Source organism: Camellia sinensis, chromosome 8 (assembly GCF_055761805.1).
Source record: "Camellia sinensis isolate YWXY chromosome 8, ASM5576180v1, whole genome shotgun sequence".
Taxonomy (NCBI): Eukaryota; Viridiplantae; Streptophyta; class Magnoliopsida; order Ericales; family Theaceae; genus Camellia; species Camellia sinensis.
Genome location: NC_138968.1, coordinates 48231399 through 48253433, shown reverse-complemented (window position 1 = coordinate 48253433; position 22035 = coordinate 48231399). Strand labels below are relative to the sequence as shown.

At 35.9% G+C, this 22035-nt stretch overlaps 1 protein-coding gene and 1 long non-coding RNA gene across 4 annotated transcripts; one reads left to right on the top strand and one right to left on the bottom strand.

Annotated features, from left to right (window-relative positions):
* Positions 1–364: 364 nt before the first annotated feature.
* On the top strand, positions 365–21862 carry LOC114293660 (uncharacterized). Of its 3 annotated transcripts, none has more exons than XM_082882581.1 (9): positions 365–722; positions 2048–2248; positions 2650–2726; positions 10299–10352; positions 13262–13522; positions 13601–13663; positions 20376–20444; positions 20533–20578; positions 21369–21862. In XM_082882581.1, exons 1-9 carry the CDS (start codon positions 689–691, stop codon positions 21428–21430), a joined length of 867 nt encoding a protein of 288 aa, XP_082738707.1. In that variant the 5' UTR covers positions 365–688; the 3' UTR covers positions 21431–21862. The 3 variants fall into 3 exon arrangements, with proteins under 3 accessions (XP_082738707.1, XP_082738706.1, XP_082738708.1); XM_082882580.1 differs by having other exon boundaries at positions 391–722; positions 2039–2248; XM_082882582.1 differs by having other exon boundaries at positions 497–722; positions 2025–2248.
* LOC145796919 (uncharacterized) lies at positions 5115–20131 on the bottom strand. The gene is made up of 2 exons (XR_014337656.1): positions 19819–20131; positions 5115–5392 (listed from the first exon to the last, which is right to left on the bottom strand). It is a non-coding gene; the product is annotated as an uncharacterized LOC145796919 (long non-coding RNA).
* Positions 21863–22035: the final 173 nt, after the last annotated feature.

The window sequence follows — 22035 nt, the reverse complement described above, 5'->3', positions numbered from 1 at the left end:
CCCAAACAAACATGGGATTCAATAGAATAGTCCAATCCAGACCTCTAATCCCATGACTAAACAAACATAGAATACAAATCTAGTCCGACCAAATAGTCCAGGGACAATGTATCCAGGACTAACAGTCCGATAGATTACAATCCCTTCTTATCCAGTCCGTCCAAACAAACGCACCCTATGGGTCTAATGGAATAGGACTCTTATAGAGTGGATTTACTAAAAAAAACTCCCTAATTTAAATTAATAATTTTAAAAACTAAAATAATAAAATTAAAATTTAAGAAACTAACAACACATAATTTAAAAATAAAATATTTTTCCGTTATCAATTTATAGAGATGGAATCAAAAGGGCTCAAATTGTCAATTTTTTATCCTTAAAAAAAAGATGAAAATAATTAATGTAGTTTGAACGGCGCATAGTAACAATCGGAGCTGCAAACGGTGGCAGAGGGTGGAGAAACTGACTAAGAGGGGACGGAGTTTTCAATAACGTCACATATACATGCATACACCCCACTCACGACTGTGCATAACCAAACTCTCTCGGTTTCTTCAAAATTTCCTCCTTTAAATTGTTCTCTCTCCCAACCTGACTTCATTTCTCGTTCCATTTCTCAGAGAGAGAGAGAGAGAGAGAGAGCGATTTTCCACCTCCTGCATTTTGTTTTCCCTACCGTCCTTTTTCTATGGAGTCCGCCGCTGTTCTTCGTTCCTTCCACTGTAAGTCCCTCTCTCCATGTATAGACCTGTATCTATATCTATATCTATATCTATATATTTGTACGGCGTGATATGTCAATGTGTAGAACTTTGGCAATAATTTTTGTTGTTCGGTTGTACGATCCCTAGCTTTTAGCCTGATCTGGATTTTCTGTAATTATGAATCGCGTCTTCAATGTTGCTTTAATTCAACATTTGTTAATTCGCTTATTACCTTCATGATTCAGATTCATCATGCCTTGATTTATGTTGTATGAAAACATTCATAATTTTGTCTATTAAGTATGGTAGTACTGTCTAGGAACGTATGAAATTGGGTTCGCGTTGGTTGGATTGCTCTTTCTGATCTGGTAGTAATATTAAACTCATGTCCTTTGTGTATTTCTTGAGCTAACTTATGCAATTTAAATATGCAGACTTTGTAATTAAGTTTGTTGGGGAGTGGAATGCTGCATCTTCCAGAAAAAAAGAAAAAAAAAATTCTTTTTTGGGATAGAAATTCTCATCCCAAAATACATTTTAGGAAAAGTAATGACTGGCCGCTGCCTATCATGTATGCAGTTGCGAGCCTATACAATGTTAAAAGGGAGATCTAAGTCCCGCCCTAAATAACAGCTTAATCCATTTGTAACAATTGGTTATCTTTTAGTCATTCTAAAAAACACTTTAGGTGTTCTTTTTGTCTATTTATTTAATTATAACCAGTCTTTGCGGCTACTAAGGCTGACTAAGATGCATATGTAACTTTTGTGTGGCCATGTAAGTTTTATGTAATTCATCTTTGTAGCATTTATTGATTGTACTTCTCTTGCTTTAGTTTTTTGTCTTGCTCAAATAGAGCAAATTGTGCTTGGCGTAGGCAAAATACTGTAATTGAAGTGGTTCTTTATGCCTTGGAGTATGTGGGCATATTATTCTATGGAGTATTTCTGGGGGAATCTGATACGTTGACTCTTACCTCTGAGATGATGGTCTTTTACCGACCACGACTATGTCTTTTAGCATTATGTTCTTTTGATTTGTGACATATATGTGAATTAAGTCTGCTATATTTGAAGGACTATTGCCATCATATCATCTGTGTTTGATCTTTTTATGCAACCCTTTTATGCCATATGATAGGAGTTTTCTCATCGATCCATTTGTATTCAATATTTGATCTTTTTATGCAACCCCCTATGTAGGAGTTTCCTTAGCTATCTATTCATCTATATATCTATGTATAAATTTATTTTCAATCATTGTAACAAACTTATCAACTGCAATTAAAGCTTAAATTGTAACTTGATTCTGATATGTTAGTCACTGTATGTTAGGTTCTGTAGGCACTGTCTCACATGTGCGGTCCGTACTTGAGAGGCCTTGCATGGTTGCCATGCATAATTCTACCTGGCCCAACTTAAGTAAATCACACATCCAAGGCTTCACATTTGGTGGGAAGCTTGTTTCTTATCCAATTAAGCAGGAAGGAATGGTTGTATCATGTGTAAAGACATCTGAAGTTACCCTGGCAGCTAAATCTGATGGTGAGTTGCTTTACTTGAAATTTATGTGCAGGTTTAGTCTATTTTGGTTAAAAAATGCTGTGCCTCTCTAATCTTATGCACTGTTATTATATTCTCTTGATTTTAGCAGACATCTGATTTATTTTTATTTTTCCAAATCCCTTTCGTGATTACTAACAATTTCTTTCTTAATAAATAAAATAAAATAAAAAGTGAGACATTTGGTACATTGATGAATTTAAGTGTTTTTTGTTCTTACCCTTATTCTTACTAATTTGCTGGGTCTATGAGTAAAGAGTAGTCTAGAGAGTCTTTATTTTATTTAGATGTGTATTAGATATACACACATTTAATTGTATGGTATTCCTGAGCATTTCATCTTTGCCTTAATATCCATAAATTTGGAAACCATAATGGTGCAGTTCCTTTAGATAGCCGAAAACAAGGATTGTTGGAGAAGAATTGTCTGGGAAGTGCAATATTCCCTAATGGATTTGAGGTGAGTCATCTTTTCAAAGCAGATATTCACTTGCAACTTTGTGAGTCTAGTTATTGAATTTCATTCATTGATGAATTCCATGAAGAAAACTTCTAACATTACGGAGTTGTTATTTACTATCCTTTCACGTATTTAAAAATAAATAAATTCTAAGAATTTTTTTTTCCTGAGCTTACGTTATACTTTTTTTGATTTGTACTCTTAGCTTAAGTGTAATAATGCATATCGGCATGACGACACATGCATGAAACATTTCCATTTGAGTTTTCCATTGTATTAAGCAAGTGATGTAGCACCAAGAACAAGAAGAATAGAAGAACCAAGAAAAATCAACCGGGATCACAATCCCAAAACAAATATCTAAAACTTCAATAATCAATATTTAAAATCACTGTCTAGCCTCAAAACTATTACACAAAGCCATGTATGTAGGCATCATCGGAAACTCTAGATAAATTAGAAGTTACCAAAAATAAAATAAATCTCAAAGTGTAAAATATTATCAAATAATTATTAAACCTTATTTCTTCAGCCAATTCCTTTCTGTTCCCCAACAACAGGGTTTTGAACTTGGGAAAATTATAAATTAGTATCACTTTTCCTTGATTATTACTAGTGAGTCTTATCAAATTTCAATGTAGACAATTAAAAGTCCTATTCTTGATAACTTGTTATAAAAAGGATTGGGCTCAAGTTCAAGCCTAAACTTGAAAGAACTTGAGTGGCCTGTGGAGCCCACCATGAGTTTCGTTTGATGATTTGAGCTATTCATTTTATAGGATTTTCAATGTATATTATCCATGGAAAAATTTAGGTTGACTCGATAATCGTAACCTTTTCATTTCAAATTGAATTTATCTTTGAAACAATAGAAGATAAGTATGTTTTTGAAAATAGACTATCCACTTTTTGGGTATAAATGCAGTAAAATGAAAAGGCTACAATTATTAAATCAATCAAATTTTTTTCATGAATTATGTACACAGGGGGTTGTAAAAAGTGAACGGTTTAGATCATTGAAATGAGAGTTGTGATGGTCCCACTGCCCCCTCATATTCTCTCCAGTTCAGATTTGGACTTGAGAGCCCCCCCCCCCCCCCCAAAAAAATAAAAAAAATAAAATTTCCTTAATTATTCTATTCCAATTTTACCACTTCTCATTAAAATGTGAATTATGCTTCTATAATTAATTTTAATGTATATTAAAACTATTTTTTGAATCGTATAAATTATGGAAATTCTAAAAAACAAAAGCATAAACAATCTAATCAAAAAAGTTTTGCCATAAGATTCATCATTTTCTATCCTTGCACACTTTTATAAATGCATGGATTTACCACAATGTCATTTTCACATTGTTCTTCTTTTGATGGAATATTAATAAAATTAAAGCCTTTTTGGGTTGTTTGCCGAATATACTTCTCACAGTGTGGGACGATAGAAAATAATGAATTTTATGCTATCTTACATGACTCTTCAAAATAAATCAAATACCTTTGTCGGACACCCATTATGAAGATTTGAACTTTTTTGGAATAAGTTAATGAGAATAGAACACGGTTCTCTACATTGAAATTTGATAGGACTCAATAATAATCTTGAGGGAAACGTAGTACATTTTGGGAATTTTCCCTTTAAAACTTGATTTATTTGTTGAACTTTGATTTAACGGCTTGTGATTAGATGTATTTTAAAATTTAATTTAACCTAATTTATTTGTGCCAAATTAATTTTCACTCATTTAATCTTCACACAATATAGTTGTAATTACTGATTAATTGAACTCCAATTATAACAACATATATGTTATTTTGATAGCAAAAAATCAAGGATAAATTACAAATACACCCTCTGAGGTTTGTTTAAAATACGGATTGCCTCCTGTGATTTTGAAAAATACAAATACTCCCTTATTAGAATTTTTTATTTAACACAATTAATAGAAAAATGAAATTTCTAAGTACTTTTCTATAAGCAAACCAAACCAAGCTTTAAGTCCCATAAAATTGGATCGGCTGCATGAATCCTTCTTTTTCACTCAACTCTATTTAAGCCCATTTCGTTAATCACATTAAAGAGATTCATATCTCTATTTACTACACTAGTCCACGTCAATCTAAGTCTATCCCCCCCTAACACTACCATCTATCATCATTGTATCACATCTCTTTACTACTGCCCCTGTTGGTCTCCGTTGTATATGACTAAAACATCTCAATCTATTCTCTCTCAACTTATCTTCTATTGGTACTACTCCTACCCATTCTCGAATGTACTCATTCCTAACTATGTCTTTTCTAGTCTTGCCATACATCCACCTTAGCATCCTCAACTTAGCTGTAACGCCCCAAATTTCTAGCCCAAATGATAGTACAACAATCATGGCTCTTTCAAGGAAAATTGAATATAAATCTGCAAACTTACATTATATGATACAATAGTTCTTCATGCAACAATACATTAATCCAACAACAAGTAAATAAACAAATAAATAACCCCAAGGGTTTATAAGTTTCCAAGGATTGAGTCTGGTTACACAAAACGATTATTCAAACCCACACACATACAACCCTTGGCTTACACACAGAGTTACAGCAAAATGAGAGTCTCGTACTCTTAACTCACATTTCCTCCCCTTTAGTTAGGCGGCATCACCACATCTTTTCCTGCACAAAAATCCCGTAGGGTGAGTATAAAGCCCAGTAGGAAATCCTTAACAAAGTATATACATTTTATATAAGTCTCAAGAGATGAAATGCACATGCCATGCTATGCCCCCTTTTGAAGATAAATCACTTTTTCATCTTTTGAAAACCGTCATGCTCAATGATGTCATGCAATTTCAATTGTTCAAAACTTAACAATTTATTTCAAGGGCGGTAAATACGACTCTGGTAATTCCTAGGTCGGTGTCTGCAAATAGACTATACAAGTATTGTCAAATTGTTATTTTTACCGGTATTAATCGGAAGGCTCGACACCTATCCGCACGGGTTTTCAGTCTTTCACCTCGGACTCTCAGGCCAACTTATTCAATATCATCTACACCACCTATCAAGACTTGCCAACGTATTTACCCCAAAACTATTTCATGAAAACTTGTTTCTCAACATTCTTTTCTCAATGCAAGTTTTCAAATCAACTTTCAAAGTTTAATGTAATAAAATGAATTGTTATGCCAATAACACAAGATGAATATAAATACTTTTATTCCAATTCATCATCCAAGGAATAACACAATTTCCTCTTCTCAAGTATCCTCAACAATTAGTCATTTCAAGAATATTTCAACATTTTGAATAATAATTTCCAAAATGAACAACAATTCTCGTATTCCCTGAAATTCATCATTTATATAAATATAAATAAGAAATTTTCCAAACATCTATTTATTTTGACCCACAAAATAAATAAAACAATAACATTCATGGATTTTCTGTCTCTTTTAAAAAATTCTCAAATTTTAGGTTTTCTCACTAAAACTATATATCTCAAATCTTTTGAAAGAAAACTTTCCAAAATCATCTTTCTTTTAATCAACGAAGATCAAAACCCATAAAATCATTTTAAAAGAACAAAAGACAAATCCGCTTTCAAAATCGCTTAACTTCTTGAATCAACAATCAATTTTCAAAACTATCGAAAGATGATTTCGAAAATCATATAGATCTTGCAAAAATATATATATAACTCTAAGAAAATCCCTACCTCAAGTTTTAAAGAAGAAGTGAGAAAAAAATCCCCAAAATCAATGGTGTCGAAACTCGATCTTCACCGCACATAACGAAGCCCTCGAGATGATAACCAACTTTGGTGAAGAATTTAGGTCTAAATCCCAATGGATTTGGAGATATCAAAGAGAGAAGATGACTTTTAGAGAGAGAAGCTCCTGATCTGGAATTCTAGAGAGTTTAGAGAGAGAGAGGACTGAAAAAGTGATATGAAATATTAGATTTGCGAACTGATATAACACGGTCCGCTCGTGCGTGGAAAGCCCCGCTCGAGCATCAAATTCACTAACCCAGTACTTTTGTAGACATGTCAAACTTCTGAAACTAAACATTCTCTGCTCGAGCGCATAAACGGCCGCTCGAGCGGACAAGCAACTTCGAATGCATTTTGTATTTTTTGCTTCGGGAGCGCTACCCCTCGACCCCGCTAGGGCGCTGCCCTCGGATTCGCCAAGGGGCGTTGCCCCCGGACCCGCGCGAGCTGACCGGGCAGCTCGATCCCCGACCGGCCCAGTCGAAGTGGCAAAACATGAAAGAAGGATCGAAATCGGGATCGCTACATTAGCAACACTTATCTTTTCTACATATTGTTTCTTAGTTGTCCAACATTCTACCCTATACAATATCGTTGGTCTAATAGCCGTTCTATAGATCTTCCCTTTTAGTCTAATGGATACTCGTTTATCGTACAGTACTCCAAACACACTCCTCCACTTAAGTCACCCCGCCGCCTTAATTCTGTAAACCACATCCGCTCCAATCTCCTCAGTAGTTGTGATAATTGATCCTAAATAACGAAAATGTTCACTCTTAGGTAGTTCTTGGTTCTCAATCTTCACTTATCCTTTACTTCTATTGTGACTAAAATTACACTCCATATACTCTGTCTTAGTTCTGTTTATCCTAAATGTTTTAGATTCAAGTACTTTTTTTTAAATCACGAACTTAGTGTTAACTCCTTCTCTAGTTTCATCCACTAACACGATATCATCTTCAAAAAACATACACCATGGCACATCATCCTGAATATTGTGCGTCAACTCATCCATAACTAAAGCAAAAAGATAAGGACTTAAGGTTGATCCTTGGTGTAACCCTACAGAAATTAGAAATCCACTCGTCTATCCAGTAGGCGATCTAATAGTGGTCACAACACCTTCATACATATACCTAATTACATCAATATAAACCTTTGTCACCTTTTTCTTCTCTAGCACCCATTAAATTATATCCCGAGGCACTCTATCATATTCTTTCTTAAGATCGATAAAAACCATATGAATATTTTTTTTCTTTTCTCTATATTTTTTTATCACTCTCCTCAAAAGATAGATTGCTTCGATTGTTGACCTACTAGGCATAATCCCAAATTGATTCTTTGACACCTCTGTAATATCTCGCAATCGACATTCCATCACTCTCTCCCACACTTTCATTGTGTGACACATTAGCTTGATTCCTCTATAGTTATTACAACTCTGGACATCTTCTTTATTTTTATATATTGGCACTAAAATACTCTTCTTCCACTCTTCTGACATTTTCCTAGTCAACAAAATTTTCCTAAATAACCTAGTTAATCAAACAACCCTCTTCTTACCCCAACATTTCCATACTTCAATAGGTATATCATCGGGTCGTAAAGCCTTATTAATTTCATCTTCTTAAGTGCAAACTCCACTTCAAAATCCCTAATCCTATGATAGAACCTATAGAAGAATCAAACTCCACTTTAAAATCCCTACTTCAATAGGTTTTCTTTATTACTGTTTACTTTCTCCTCTTTTGACCTACCTCTATGTTCCTCATTTAACTTCTCAAAATAGTTCTTTCACCTTTCCTTAATCTCTTCATCATTCACTAACACTTTAGAATCCTCACTCTTGATGCACTTAACCTAATTAAAATCTCTTGTTTTCCTCTCTCTTATCTTAGCAAGTTTGTATATCCTCTCTAGTGTATAGGTCATCATAAGCTTTTAATTTAGTCACCCTCACTACTTTTTTGACCTCCTTATTAGCCTATTTGTAGCGCTTAAGGTTTTCCGTAGTTCTATTATTTTGCCACTTTTTTAAAACTCTCTTTTTTCGTCTTTATTACCGCTTAGACCCCTTTCCTCCACCACCAAGTTTCCTTAAAGTTGGGTCCCTTTCCTTTCAACTCTACCAGAACTTCTCCTGAGACTCTCCTCATATAATTGGCAATCGAGTTCCACTTAGTGTTAGTATCATCTTCCAAGTCCCAAGTACCTTCTTTATCCATTCTATTCTTAAATGTGTCTAGTTTAGCCCCTTTTAGGTCCCACCATCTAGTCCTACGACACTCACTATCTTTCCGAGTTTGGTATTGCCCTTTAAAGCATAAATTTAGTACCAAAATCCTATGTTGAGACGTCAAGCTGTCTCCAGGAATCACTTTACAGTCGCTGTATTTTAGACGGTCCCCTTTCCTTACTAGAAAGTAATCTATTTGGCCTCCTAGTTGACCCAAAATCTAAAATATTCTCTCCAGCCTCATTTCTATCACCAAAACCATACACACCATGCACCCTCTCATACCCTAGTTTATCTACTCCTACATGGCCATTGAAATCACCACCTATATCTAGGTTCTCTCTTATGGGTATCTCCTGTAATACCTCATCTATTTGGTCCCAAAAAACTCTTTTAGTCTGATCATCTAATCCTACTTGGGTGGCATATGCTCTGATAACGTTCACTATATTCTCTCCAATAATTAGTTTAACTAACACAATCCAATCAAAAACCGCAACTACATTTTCTACAAGACTCTTGGCAACTATTATTCCTACCCCATTCGTGTGTTTACCATTGCCACTATACTATAGCTTAAAACCAGTATCCTCTATACAACAATAAAATTACTTGAATTGTTAATTAAAATATATTTATGGTATCATTAAAAACTGTTAATTGATTTGATGATTTATTAATAAAAAGGGTTATTTGTTATGTGATTAGAAACTTGAAGGGGTGGGATGTAATTTCTAGAACTACAGGGTGTAATCTCTATTTTAAGCAAACCTCAGGGGGTTTATTTGTAATTTGCCCAAAAAAAAAGGGGTCAAAGATGTAATATAAAATAGTTCAGTGTTATGTTAGCACAACATATACTACACCATTGGAATAAATGTTTTATGCTACACTGTTCTATTTCAACTGTGGTACTCCTAAATACTACTACACAGCTGGAGATGTTCTTAGGATCATATTTTTGCATCCAGTAATGCTGAAAGGCGCGCCAAAGTTGAGGTTACTTTGTGAAAAATTAGAAGTGTGCTTGATTCTGCCTGGGCTAATATAAATTAATATATATATAGATATTATTATTTTTTTTCAAATTCATTCTTAGATTTGCAGGAAAGTTGAAAACCCAATGTTTTTTCAGATTGAGATTGAAAATTGAAAACCCAATGTTAACCCAGGCATATATAAAATGCTTCACTCGATTCATGCTGGAACATTAGATTAGTTAATTAAGGGAGGTGTTTTTCCTACAAATTCTCATGATTTAGTTGTTGATTGAATTTATTTGATTCTGTGTTTTCACAAACAGAAAATTGCATTAAATATCTCAAGCATTAACAAGTTTGAAACCTCAAGATATTTTCAAAGTAAAACCAGGTGGTTGGGGCATTTCCATGCCTGGAATAGCTAGTCCTTTTTGTCATGTGTATGGTTTGCTTTTCTCATTTAGTTTTGCCTTCCTATTGCTCATAATTTGGTAGTATTACACTTCTTTCTTCCTTCACCTTGAAGTGTAATTGTTTATCTAATTTTCACTAGAACCATTAACAGTGACCTTTGTTTTCTTGTGTCAGGCCTTGGTCCTGGAGGTCTGTGATGAGACAGAGGTTGCTGAGCTGAAACTGAAGGTAAACCTCTAAAGTGTTTATGCTTGCATTTAAGTTTGAAAATCATTGGCTTTCCGTAATGGTCTGGTTAGGAAATGCAGTGAGTTGCGGTCTTCTAGAAAGTGATGGTGGTTGTTTGAAAGTTAAATATGATATAATACTGGTTGGTGATTCAATAAGCTACATGGAAAAGCCTTAAAATTTGTCTTTTCAGAATTGAGTGTGGTGGGTGGATGAAACATTCTGAATACATGCATTGGAGAGTGGAAATTAGTTGTAGATGTAGACTAGTATGTAACTCATGCTCTTGGGTCTTGAGGATGATGGGAGCAGGGATGGATGGAGCATGGACCATTTGCCCCCCTCAACTTTATGAAATTTATATCTAAGAGGCGGTGGTTTACCCTGCGGCGGATGTCAGCGGTTCAAGTTCGCTTATCTCCAACTCGTGAACTTAGCCGATACAAAGGTATATGATAGCACCCAATTTTTCAGATTTGGCAGTTCGATCTATGATTTATCATTCATGGACGTTGATAAAAGCCTTCCATCTAGCAGCACCTTGGCATGTCATAGCCTTAAAGTGAAGGACGAGGTTCAAACGAGGAAAGGCTTATGTAGTAAGCGATGAAATGCTTCGGGGAGTTGAAAATAAGCATGGATCCGGTTGAATTGATCATCAGAAGAAGAATTAGGCCAAAAACTATTCCGACTAGCAGTTAGAATTTCGTATTGGTTTATGAAATGGTTATTCAATTTCCCCCTCTAAAGTTTAATACATACTCTTATTTTTTCTTTATTTTGAAGAAATTTTCTCCCTTTAAATGTTTATTTAATGACCAAGTTTCCTTTTGGGGAATTTAGTGGAAAATCCCCTTTCAAGTACTTTTATCTCAATTAGTCCATAAGATATTCTTTTATTCCAATAAGTCCTGTTAATTTGGAGATTTGATCCACCAAATCCTAATTCCTATATTTGAGGTCTTTTATTGATAATTTTACCCTTATAGATATTTTTTGAACTCTTTGCAACTTCTTATGCATTAATTTGGACTGTTTTTGACTTTTTGTATATTAAATTTTAAAAATTCATTACTTCTGTTATGTGTGTGTGTATATATATATATATATTTTTTTTTTTGATGAAATTTGTATCTTTGAAAATTGAAACCTTTTTAACAAGATCTATCAAATAAGACTTCAGTAATTATGTAAAATAAAAAAATAAAAAAAAAATTGACAGTGTGACTGAAATTATAGTTATTAATGTGAGATGATTTTGCACATTGAATTTCGTATTTGTTCAGATTTGATTTCAATATTAAAAGTCTACATTTTCTCAATTGCCATTGCGAATGTTACCTACCTCTCATTCATAATATGAATGTTCACAATGGCAACACACAATATGAATGCTCAAAATACCATAACGAGAAAATGTCCACGAATTCCATGATGTGAACATTCACAAAAACATAAATAAAAGATAATGAGGATATTCACTTGACCATGACGAGAAAAATGTCCACAGATTTCATGATGTTAACATGTGATGTGAATATTTAAATAATCATGATTAACACACAATGACAACATGCACAAAAGAAAAAAAGTAATCAAAAGCCAAGTATTGTTCTTAATACGATGTGAAGATCAACAACCTAAAATATTTTACGAAGACACATTGCGTGTTTCACATCGCTACTCATTTATACACCACCAAAATTATTGTTTGTATTAATTGCAAGAGCAGCACAAGGAGGTGCAACCTCCATCCAAACGGAAAACAATGTGCCGACTGATTTCATGTTCTTCTGACTGTGTGAAGGTCCATGAGTGACACATTAAGTTGTCTCAAATTGGGATTAGGCTTATTCAAACAAGGGTACTTTGGTAACTATGCCATCTATGAGACTTATTGGAACATAAGAAAATGATTTGGATTGATTGGAACTTGAGTAGTAGAAAAGAAATTTATGAAAAATTGCCCCTTCCCTTTATTATGTTGTAAAGTCTACTTTTAAATTTTAAATATTATTATTATTTTTACAATGCTTGCTAATTTATTTTTGTTGATATTTGTTTTTTTTTTTTTTTTTTTTTTTTTGTGATAAATATGCATGCAAGTATATAAATGCTTACTTGTGATTTGATAAAATCTTTCAATAAAGTACTTATTTTACTATAGGGATGACTATTGCTGTCCAAGTCAGTGTTGTGGTTAGGGTTGAGGGTTTACTGCATTAGGGCCAACCCACGATGAGGGAGTACTATTGTAGGCATAACATTCTATCTTATTATTGACCCCTCTAAACCAAAATCCTAACTCCGCCATTGGATGTGAGTCATAATGATGAGCTATTCAGCCACTGATTTACTATAGGGATGACTATTGCTGTCCAAGTCAGTGTTGTGGTTAGGGTTGAGGGTTTACTGCATTAGGGCCAACGCACGATGAGGGAGTACTATTGTAGGCATAACATTCTATCTTATTATTGACCCCTCTAAACCAAAATCCTAACTCCGCCATTGGATGTGAGTCATAATGATGAGCTATTCAGCCACTGATACCCTAAGTAGGGTTGATGATGCCATGCCAAGTATAAATGAAAAATAAGATGTGATATGGAAAATTGCACATTTAATTGATTAGAGAGATCTACAGTGAAATAGTGATATTGCAATCCAAGCAGGAACTTGCTATGAACAGCTGTCAGATAATTGAGGAATGACGAGTTCTGGGTATGATTTACTATATGTTTGATTGAGCCAGCAGATAACACTCCATTTAAGTGAATGATGTGGGAATCTTCCATTTTCAACTTTGAAACACGATAGTTGCTTGTCCTTATCATTAATAAGTTTTGATTGTGTCAATGTGTATATTGTTTCAAATTTTCTCTTATTTAACCGAGCATTCATTGCTATAGGTTGGAGACTTTGAAATGCATCTCAAGCGTAATATTGCTCCCACAGTAGTTCCCATGCCAGTTGTTTCTCCTGCAACACCACCACCAATTTCTAATAAATTGATGATTGAATCAGTTCCTGCTTCCCCAATATCACCACTGCCAAAATCTTCTACAGAAAAAATCAGTCCTTTTACAAATGTCCCTGCAGAGAAATCATCAAAGTTAGCAGCATTGGAGGCTTCTGGAGCCAGTGGATATGTTCTAGTGTTGTCTTCAATTGTATGTGTGGTTGGTGCCCTTGTCACCTAGTATTGTAAGATAAAGTTCTTAATGTTGTTATTATCCCTTTTCTGATAGGTTGGTTCATTCCGAAGGGGAAGAACATTGAAAGGAAAGAAGCAACCTCCTATTTGCAAAGAGGTAGGCATTGCAATTTATGCTTTTGTGGGGTCATTATTTGTGGGCTAAGAAACACAAATGCAACAAGACACGGACACATTGGCACAATAAAAAAAATGCAGGACATGACATGTGGGGGGCATGCATAAAACAAATAATTTTGTATATTTATTATATGTTATATGTTATATATATATGAATATTGCATTCAAAGATAATTAAAAAAAATAAAAAATTGTTACGTATCAGTAATTCTTAAAGTTTAGATGAGGGATTAATAGGTATGAATCTAAATTGTTTTTCTTTTACCCTAGTGTCTTAGAGTTATTATTTTATTCAAACTTATATTATGTTCCATGTGTGTCTAAGCGATCGACAAGTATATCTCCGACATCTGAAGTGTGTCTGGTCTAAAAAAGAAAAATAATAATAACAAGACACATTTGGACAAGTGTTTGGCATGCGAAGTGTCAGTCTGACAGTTGGACACGGACATGGACACGGACACATATATGCCATGTTCTTAGAAATGTCTGTGCTTCATAGTTGGTGGAGATTGAAATCCTAAACTCAACATATGTCTTTTTAAGTTGTCGCAGCACCTACTTATCTTTGGCATACTAGAGTTCTAGTATTCTCAAGTTTCCAAATTTGTTGGTTCACCTGTATATGTTCCATATTTTGTGATCTTCATTACCTGTTAAAACTTAGTGCTACAAATTTTTTGGTTCAGCTATCTATGTGCCATATTTTGAGATCTTCATTACTGTTGAACCTTTAATATGACCAGGAATGATGAACTTTGAGCAACTATCCTATTTGAGCAACTATTATCTACCGCCTCGTTTGGGAACAGACTATTTTAGTAACTTTTTGACTTTTTGACTAAAATATGAGGTAAAAAAAATTAGTATGTTTGGGGTGACTTTTTGGCTTTTCACGAAAAGCTGTGCAAAAAGTAGAGAGAAGAGGGAATCTTTGACTTTTTGGTATAGGTTATAGGCTTTTTGGTTTTTTTAGTAACTTTTGACTTTTAAGCTAAAACAGCTACTTGCCAAACGAGGCAATGTGCTGGGGAAGAACTTTAGAATAAACATTCTGAATATGCAAAAGATAAAAAGGGTGAATGATCAAGCAACATGGAGTCTGAAATGGCCACGTAACTAATCTTATTAGCCGATAATTGATTTATTTATTAAACTGCATCTTTTGGTGGTTACAGTAGTTAGAATGTACAAGAGTTGAATATTAGGGTTAGGCTTAGAGAGGAAGAGACAGAGAAGAGAAGATGGTTTGACTAATTGGTTTAGAGTTGTGAAAATCAACCCTACTCTAGCAGTATATATTTCTATGAAGACATATTACAATATGACCATAGTACCCTCAACTAATAAAATAATAACATAATAACATATGACTATTCTAACACTCTCCCTTAAGCTGGAGCATAGAGATCAAACATGCCCAGCTTGGTAGATAAGCGATGAAAGGAAGACTGAGCCAAGGGTTTGGTGAGGATATTACCTAATTGATCTTCAGAACGAACATAAGGAGTCACAAGTTGCTTTCTCAGTAAGAGGTTGTGAATAAAATGACAATCAATTTCAATATGCTTCGTACGTTCATGAAATACTGGATTATTGGCAATAAAGATAGCAGCCTGATTATCACAACACATAGTCATAGGAGTGGGAACAAGAATACCAAAATCCTATAGAAGAGAGTGAGCCCACAACATCTTAGATGCGATATGGGCCATGGCACGGTACTCAGTCTCGGCACTCGAACGAGCAACAACTGTCTGTTTCTTGCTATGCCAAGTAACAAGATTACCTCCAACGAAGGTGCAATAGCCCTAGGTAGAACGGCGATTAGTTTGACTGCTAGCCCAATTAGCATTACTAAAACCAGTGACAGACAAGGAAGATAGATGATAGAGTAGACCACGACCTGGGGCACTCTTCAGATAACGCAAGTTACGACAAACAACTTCAAAATGAGGGTTACGAGGAGCATGCATAAACTGATTAACCACACTGACAGTATATGTAATATTAGGAAGAGTGACAGTGAGATAAATTAATTTCTCAACTAAACGACGATAATGACCAATATTAGGAAATAAGTCCCTAGTATCACCATCCAGTTTAACACAAGAGTCCATGGGAGTATCACTCGGACGAGTATCCTAAGAGGCCAGTCTCAGAGTGAAGATCAAGCACATACTTGCGTTGCGAAAGAAACAACCCCCGAGAAGGCCGAGTAACCTCAATCCTAAGAAAATAGCGAAGATGACCCAAGCTCTTGTTGTGAAAGTGCTGACCTAAAGACCGTTTTAAATTCAGCAATACCAGTGGAGGCACTGTCAGAAATGATGATGCCATCCACATAGACAAGGAGAGCAATACTCCCAGTATACGAATGGCGAACAAAAACAGAATGATCAGAAATGGAACAACGGAACCCATATGAAAGTACAACTGCACTGAAGCGATCAAACCAAGCACATGGAGATTGTTTGAGACCATACAAGGCTTTCCGCAATCGACAAACCATATGCTCACTTTCGGGAACAACATAGTTAGGCGGCTGATCCATATAGACCTTCTCTTGGAGATCACTATGAAGAAAGGCATTCTTTATATCAAGCTGATATAAAGGCCAAGATTGACTAATGGCAATAGAGAGGAGAATCCGAATAGAATTAAGGCGAGCCACAGGGGAGAAGGTTTCTAGATAATCAAAACCATAAGTTTGTTTATAGCCTTTGGCCACCAAGCGGGCGTTAAGCCACTCAACAGTACCATCAAGAAGATACTTGATAGTATAAATCCAACAACAACCGACACTAGGTTTCCTAGAAGGCAATGGAGTAAGTTTCCAAGTCTGATTCTGATGAAGAGCACTCATTTCCTCATCTATAGCATGCTTCCAACTCGACATAGACATATCTTGCTTATAAGAAGATGGAATGGAAACACAAGACAAGCTACAAGCAAATGAGTGAAGACTAGTGGAAAGACGATCATAAGAAACAAAATGGGCAATGGGATGTTGGGTGCAAGCACGTTTACCTCAACGTAAAGTAATGGGAAGATCATCATGAGTCCAAAACGGTAGGAGGGCCAGGAGCCTCTGACAAAGAAGATGAATTGTTCGGGCCATAAGAAACAAGGCGACGATTTTGGGACTACTGATAAACTTCGAGAGGTGATGGAGGTGAAGAAGAGGGATCTACATTGATGGAGGGTGAAACAGAGGAGGAGGAGACACAAGGCACTGGAAAAGTAGGTGTGGGAGGAGCTGGCTCTCCCTCACGACAAGATATAAGATCGACTAATAATTGCTGCCGCCAGACGAAGAAAAAAACGGGGTGGATTAAAAAAAGGTAACATCAGCACTGACAAAGAATCGACGAGGACGAGACTCAGGGTGATAACATCGATAACCTCTTTGAGTAAGAGAATAACCTAAAAACGCACACTTATAAGCACAAGAAGATAACTTATCCAGGCCCAGATCAAGGACATGGACAAAAGCCACACAGCCAAAAATACGAGGAGAAAGAGGAAACGGGGAACAATCAGGGTATAACTGAGAGAAGGGAGATTGGTTTTGTAACACAACCTCGCATGCAATTAATAAGAGAGTAAGCAGTGAGCACAACATCACCCCAAAACTGTTTAGGAACGCGCATGTTAAACAACAATGCACGAGCAACATCTAACAAATGGTGGTGTTTCCGCTCAGTAACACCATTTTGGGGTGATGTGTGAACACAACTAGTCTGATGAATAATACTGCAATTAGCACAAAAAAGATCCACAGTAGATAGCATATATTCTAAGGCATTATCAGACCGGAATATTTTAATACGTTTTCCAAACTGAGTAAAGATTTCATTATAAAACTTAGAAATTATATGGGGTAATTCAAACCGCTGCTTTAGTAAAAACAACCAAGTCATCTAAGAGTAATCATCCATAAAAATAACAAATTAAAGAAAGCTATTAACAGTGGGAGTTCGAGATGGACCCCATATGTCTGTATGGACTACATCAAAAGATGCGGACACACGACTAACACTATGACTAGGAAATGAACTACGGTGGTGCTTGCCAAGCTGACAAGCATCACACTCAAGGTTAAACACATGACTCAAGCTAAGAATGGCTAATTTCAGCTTGGCTAAAGACGGATGACCCAAGCAAAAATGCCATTGCAGAGGAGACATTGTAGCACTCAAAACAACAGAAGTAGAACGAGACGGGCTATCAGTGTCAAGAAAATATAAGTCATCCTTCTCATGCCCCGAACCAATCATCCTCTTGGTCTGGAGGTCGGTCTTGCAAAACACACGTAGTGGGAGAAAAGGTTATGGAACAGTGAAGAGCTTTAGTCAATTGACAAACAGAAAGTAAATTAAATGGAAAAGTAGGAACATAAAGACTACAGGGTAAGAAGAGAGACGGAGTAGGCTAAAGAATACCCTTGCCACTAATAGGAAGGAAGGATCCATCAGCTAGTATAATATTGTGTGTAACAGGATGAAGAGTATGGAAAAGAGATGAATTACTGGAGATATGGGAATGAGCACCAGAGTCTATGAGCTAAGATTGGGGAGATTGAGCCACATAGGCAAGATTACCTGAACCAGCCATTGTAGCTGTGGAGTATAAAGGGTTAGTAGTATGAAGAGGACTAGCTCAGTAAGCTCGCTAATTTGAGTAGTGAGTGCGTCATGAGAATCAGCTGGGAAAGCAATTGTGCTAGAGGGAAAATGTGTCGACTGGGAGGATGGAGAATCCATAACCTGATTCACATGATCAGGTTTACCATACTTCTGCCAACACCAAGGCTCAAAATGACCCAAGGAACCACAGTGAGTACACTTCCAATCACTACGGGACGCAGAACCATTTCCATGCCCACCACCATGATGAGAACCATGAGAAGAATGACCACCGCAGGAACCACGAAGACCACTATACGAGCCACGTTGACTAGAGTGGCCTTGAAAACTTCCACGGGGAGACTCACGGTTGCCACTACTAGAGATCAATGCAGAAGAGGCCAAAGTCTGAGAGGCGAAACTAGATGAAGGTGAACCCTGTCCCATAGAAGAACGCAATAGCCGAGAATAGGCATTAGCAACGGAAGGTAACGTCTCACTAGCAAGGATCTGATCTTTGAAACCCCGTAAATCAAAATCTAAGCCCACAAGTATAGAGGCCGTTATAAACTCCTCTCAATTCCGCTTTTGTTGTGCTAAATCAATAGTAAAAGGTCTGTGTTGTAGTAACTGATACCATACATTCTTAAGGCCATTGTAATAATTCGAAAGAGAATGACCAGACTGTCGAGTAGCAAAAATCTCCTCATATAACTCAGACCTGGGAGACACTACTTGATTTGAAAATGACTCAACAAGGGAGTCCCAAATTTCTTTCGAGGTGTCACAAAATTCCACAGTAGTAGCAACATGAGGTTCCAAGCTATGCCAGAGCCATCTCATAACACAAGAATCCTCACTACACCAGTCATCATAGGTTTTATCATCAACAGCAAGAGGAAGTTCAGTATGAAAACGAGATTTTTTCTTCCCTGCAAAAAGATTTTAATGGCATGAGCCCAAGCCAGATAATTTAAGCCATTAAGTTTCTTGGTAGTGATAGACTTAGGCAACTCATCATCTTTAACCACAGGAGGTATGGTTTCAGCCATGGAAAACACACAGCCAAAAAAAAAAAAAAAAAGAGGGAACAGCAGCACAGCCAAAGTAAGAGAAGTCTGTGATCACACTAGCAGAAAACAGCCAAATAACACAGCCAAAGCAGCCAAATAATAGCAGAAAACACCAAACAGAGAAGTCTGTGACAGCGACACAGCCAAAGTAAGAGAAGTCTGTGACCAAAACAGCCAAAGCAGCCAAATAATAGCGGAAAACACCAAACAGAGAAGTCTATGACCAAACCCAGAGATGCCGAATAGGGAAGGAGGCAAAAAAGTACCAAAAATCCAACAAAACAGTACCAAATCTCAAAACAAACCTCAAGGAAGACCTTGATGATTTTCGGCCCCTATAGACAGGTAGAACTCGCACAAGTAGAGCAGAAGTAGTATTTTTGATTTTTCACCAAAAATATTTGAAAATCATTCAAAAATACAAAACTTACATCAAATGGCTCCAAAAAATTCCACAAAAATCACCATTGAACTCAGAAGGAAGAATCTATCCTTGAGAGCCTAACTTGTCCGTATGGATGATGATGTCACGCTGATGTCATCGTACGGATGATGACATCATACGGATGATGACATCAGCACATTGCTGTCACCTCACAATTGTCTCCAGATTTTGATGAACACTCGAGAAGGCAGGAGCTTTGCTCTGATACCAAGTTAGAATGCACAAGAGTTGAATATTAAGGTTAGGGTTAGAGAGGAAGAGAGAGAAGAGAAGATGGTTTGACTAATTGGTTTAGAGTTGTGAAAATCAACCCTACTCCCGCAGTATATATTTCTATGAAGACATATTACAATATGACCATAGTACCCTAAACTAATAAAATAATAACATATGACTATTCTAACAACAGTAAAGGAACCACGTTGTGCACCTCTGCTTAAAGCTACTATTTTAAATTTAACCTAAATACTGAGATCCAAATTGATATTTTTTCAGTCTCTGTCTCTCATTTATTTTTCTTCCTTCTTTTTTGATTATAAACAGGGTGAAGTAATCAAAGAAGGACAAGTGATAGGCTTTCTAGATCAGTTTGGCACTGAACTTCCTGTCAAGGTGAGCCTTTTGGTTTAAGCTCCTTTGGTTGTGGCCCTTAAGATGGATGTGTCTGATGACTGTTTCTTTTGTGACATTCATTGAGCAGTCCGATGTTGCTGGAGAGGTCATAAAGCTTCTCTTCAATGATGGAGGTATGATGTCCTATTTTTTTTTATTTGCAAGTTCTTTTTAATGTTTTTGGGTCTCTGACATCTCAAATTGCTTCAGGAAATATGTAAGACTTATTGGGCTTTAGTACGATGATGCAATATTATTAGTAGGAGTTGTGCACTACATGTGCTTTCATGTAGGGCACCCCATGTGCTGCCCACAAAATATTGGTCAATTGCTATCAAATTTGTTTCATGGACAGTGTAGGGACAATTCAAGTGAACACAAACCATGGTGAAATCCCTAGAACAGATATATATGATTGTCATACTCTAGTTGATTCAGTGTGATTGATGATAGAACAGGTTTCAAACCATAATTTAGTTGACTTGTTATGCAACCAAGCATTATTGGGTCAGATAAGCCAGTTGCAGATGTAGTATTCATTGACAAATTAAATGAAGGCTAGTTTTTTTGCACCTAAGAGATAACTTTACAGATGAAAATTAATGGAAGAACTGTACTTATAAAATGGCACCAACGATATCATTTTGTTTATGTTCTTGAAACATGACACGTTTTTGAGGTGATACTGACATGCTATATCTTTGAGGTTGAGGTGATGCTGCTTCTATGCACAAGCAATTTATGTATTTCATAATCAGAATCCGCAAAAATAAAATAAAATAAATAAAATGTGAAGAAGAAAGAAGGAAAAAGAAATCTTTATATGTTGTCCAGTAGTCTAAGCTTCTATAGTTGGCGCGTTGGTTTGTTAATATGTTTGGCTCCACACTTCTGCTTATTGTTTTTTCTTACACTGGTTTACAGAAGCTGTTGGTTACGGGGATCCTCTTATTGCGGTCTTGCCATCATTTCATGGTATCAAGTGAATTCTGTCTCCTATCTGTGATTAAATATAGTCTCAGCTTTGTCGGAGATCACTAAGGTCTGCAGTTTACTTTAACAAATTGTTCAGTTCTTTCCTTCTTATGCTTCCTTGCATTGCAAAATTCGGGGACACAGGTGTAGCTGGTAATGTGAACTTGCTATTATTTGTCAGTTTAATGGACTCTAGATCCGGAAATAAATAATTTTATATTAGAAATTGAAAAACTTTTATCAGTTGTATTAGGTATCTTTCTGTATACGAGTGAGGTTATAGTTATTTGTTGCGGATGGAATACCAAGTATGCAAAATACAAAAAAGGGAGCTGATCTGCTCCAAAACAGTGCTGCTCCAATATAGAAAATTTCATCGCAATAACTTTGGACCATTGTGTCCACTTTTGTAGTGAACTTAAAAATCACTGCAATTTCTTTCATTATGCACAGTTAACCTTTGTTTTTAAGTGGTATATTTAAAATTTTATGATTAAGTTGCTAATATTGGTGAATCAATTCCATATCTAAGTGGGATCCAATCCATTCAACTATCCTTTGGGTTAGCCAACTGCTACTCGTTACATTTTAGAATAGAACTGTCCCAAAGAAAGAA

Bases quoted from the DNA above. Each gene is read 5' to 3' on its own strand.
- LOC114293660 (XM_082882580.1), top strand. From the start codon at position 689: ATGGAGTCCGCCGCTGTTCTTCGTTCCTTCCACT. The intron at 20,445-20,532 runs GTGAGCCTTTTG...TTCATTGAGCAG, and splicing joins GCACTGAACTTCCTGTCAAG to TCCGATGTTGCTGGAGAGGT. The intron at 20,579-21,368 runs GTATGATGTCCT...ACTGGTTTACAG, and splicing joins GCTTCTCTTCAATGATGGAG to AAGCTGTTGGTTACGGGGAT.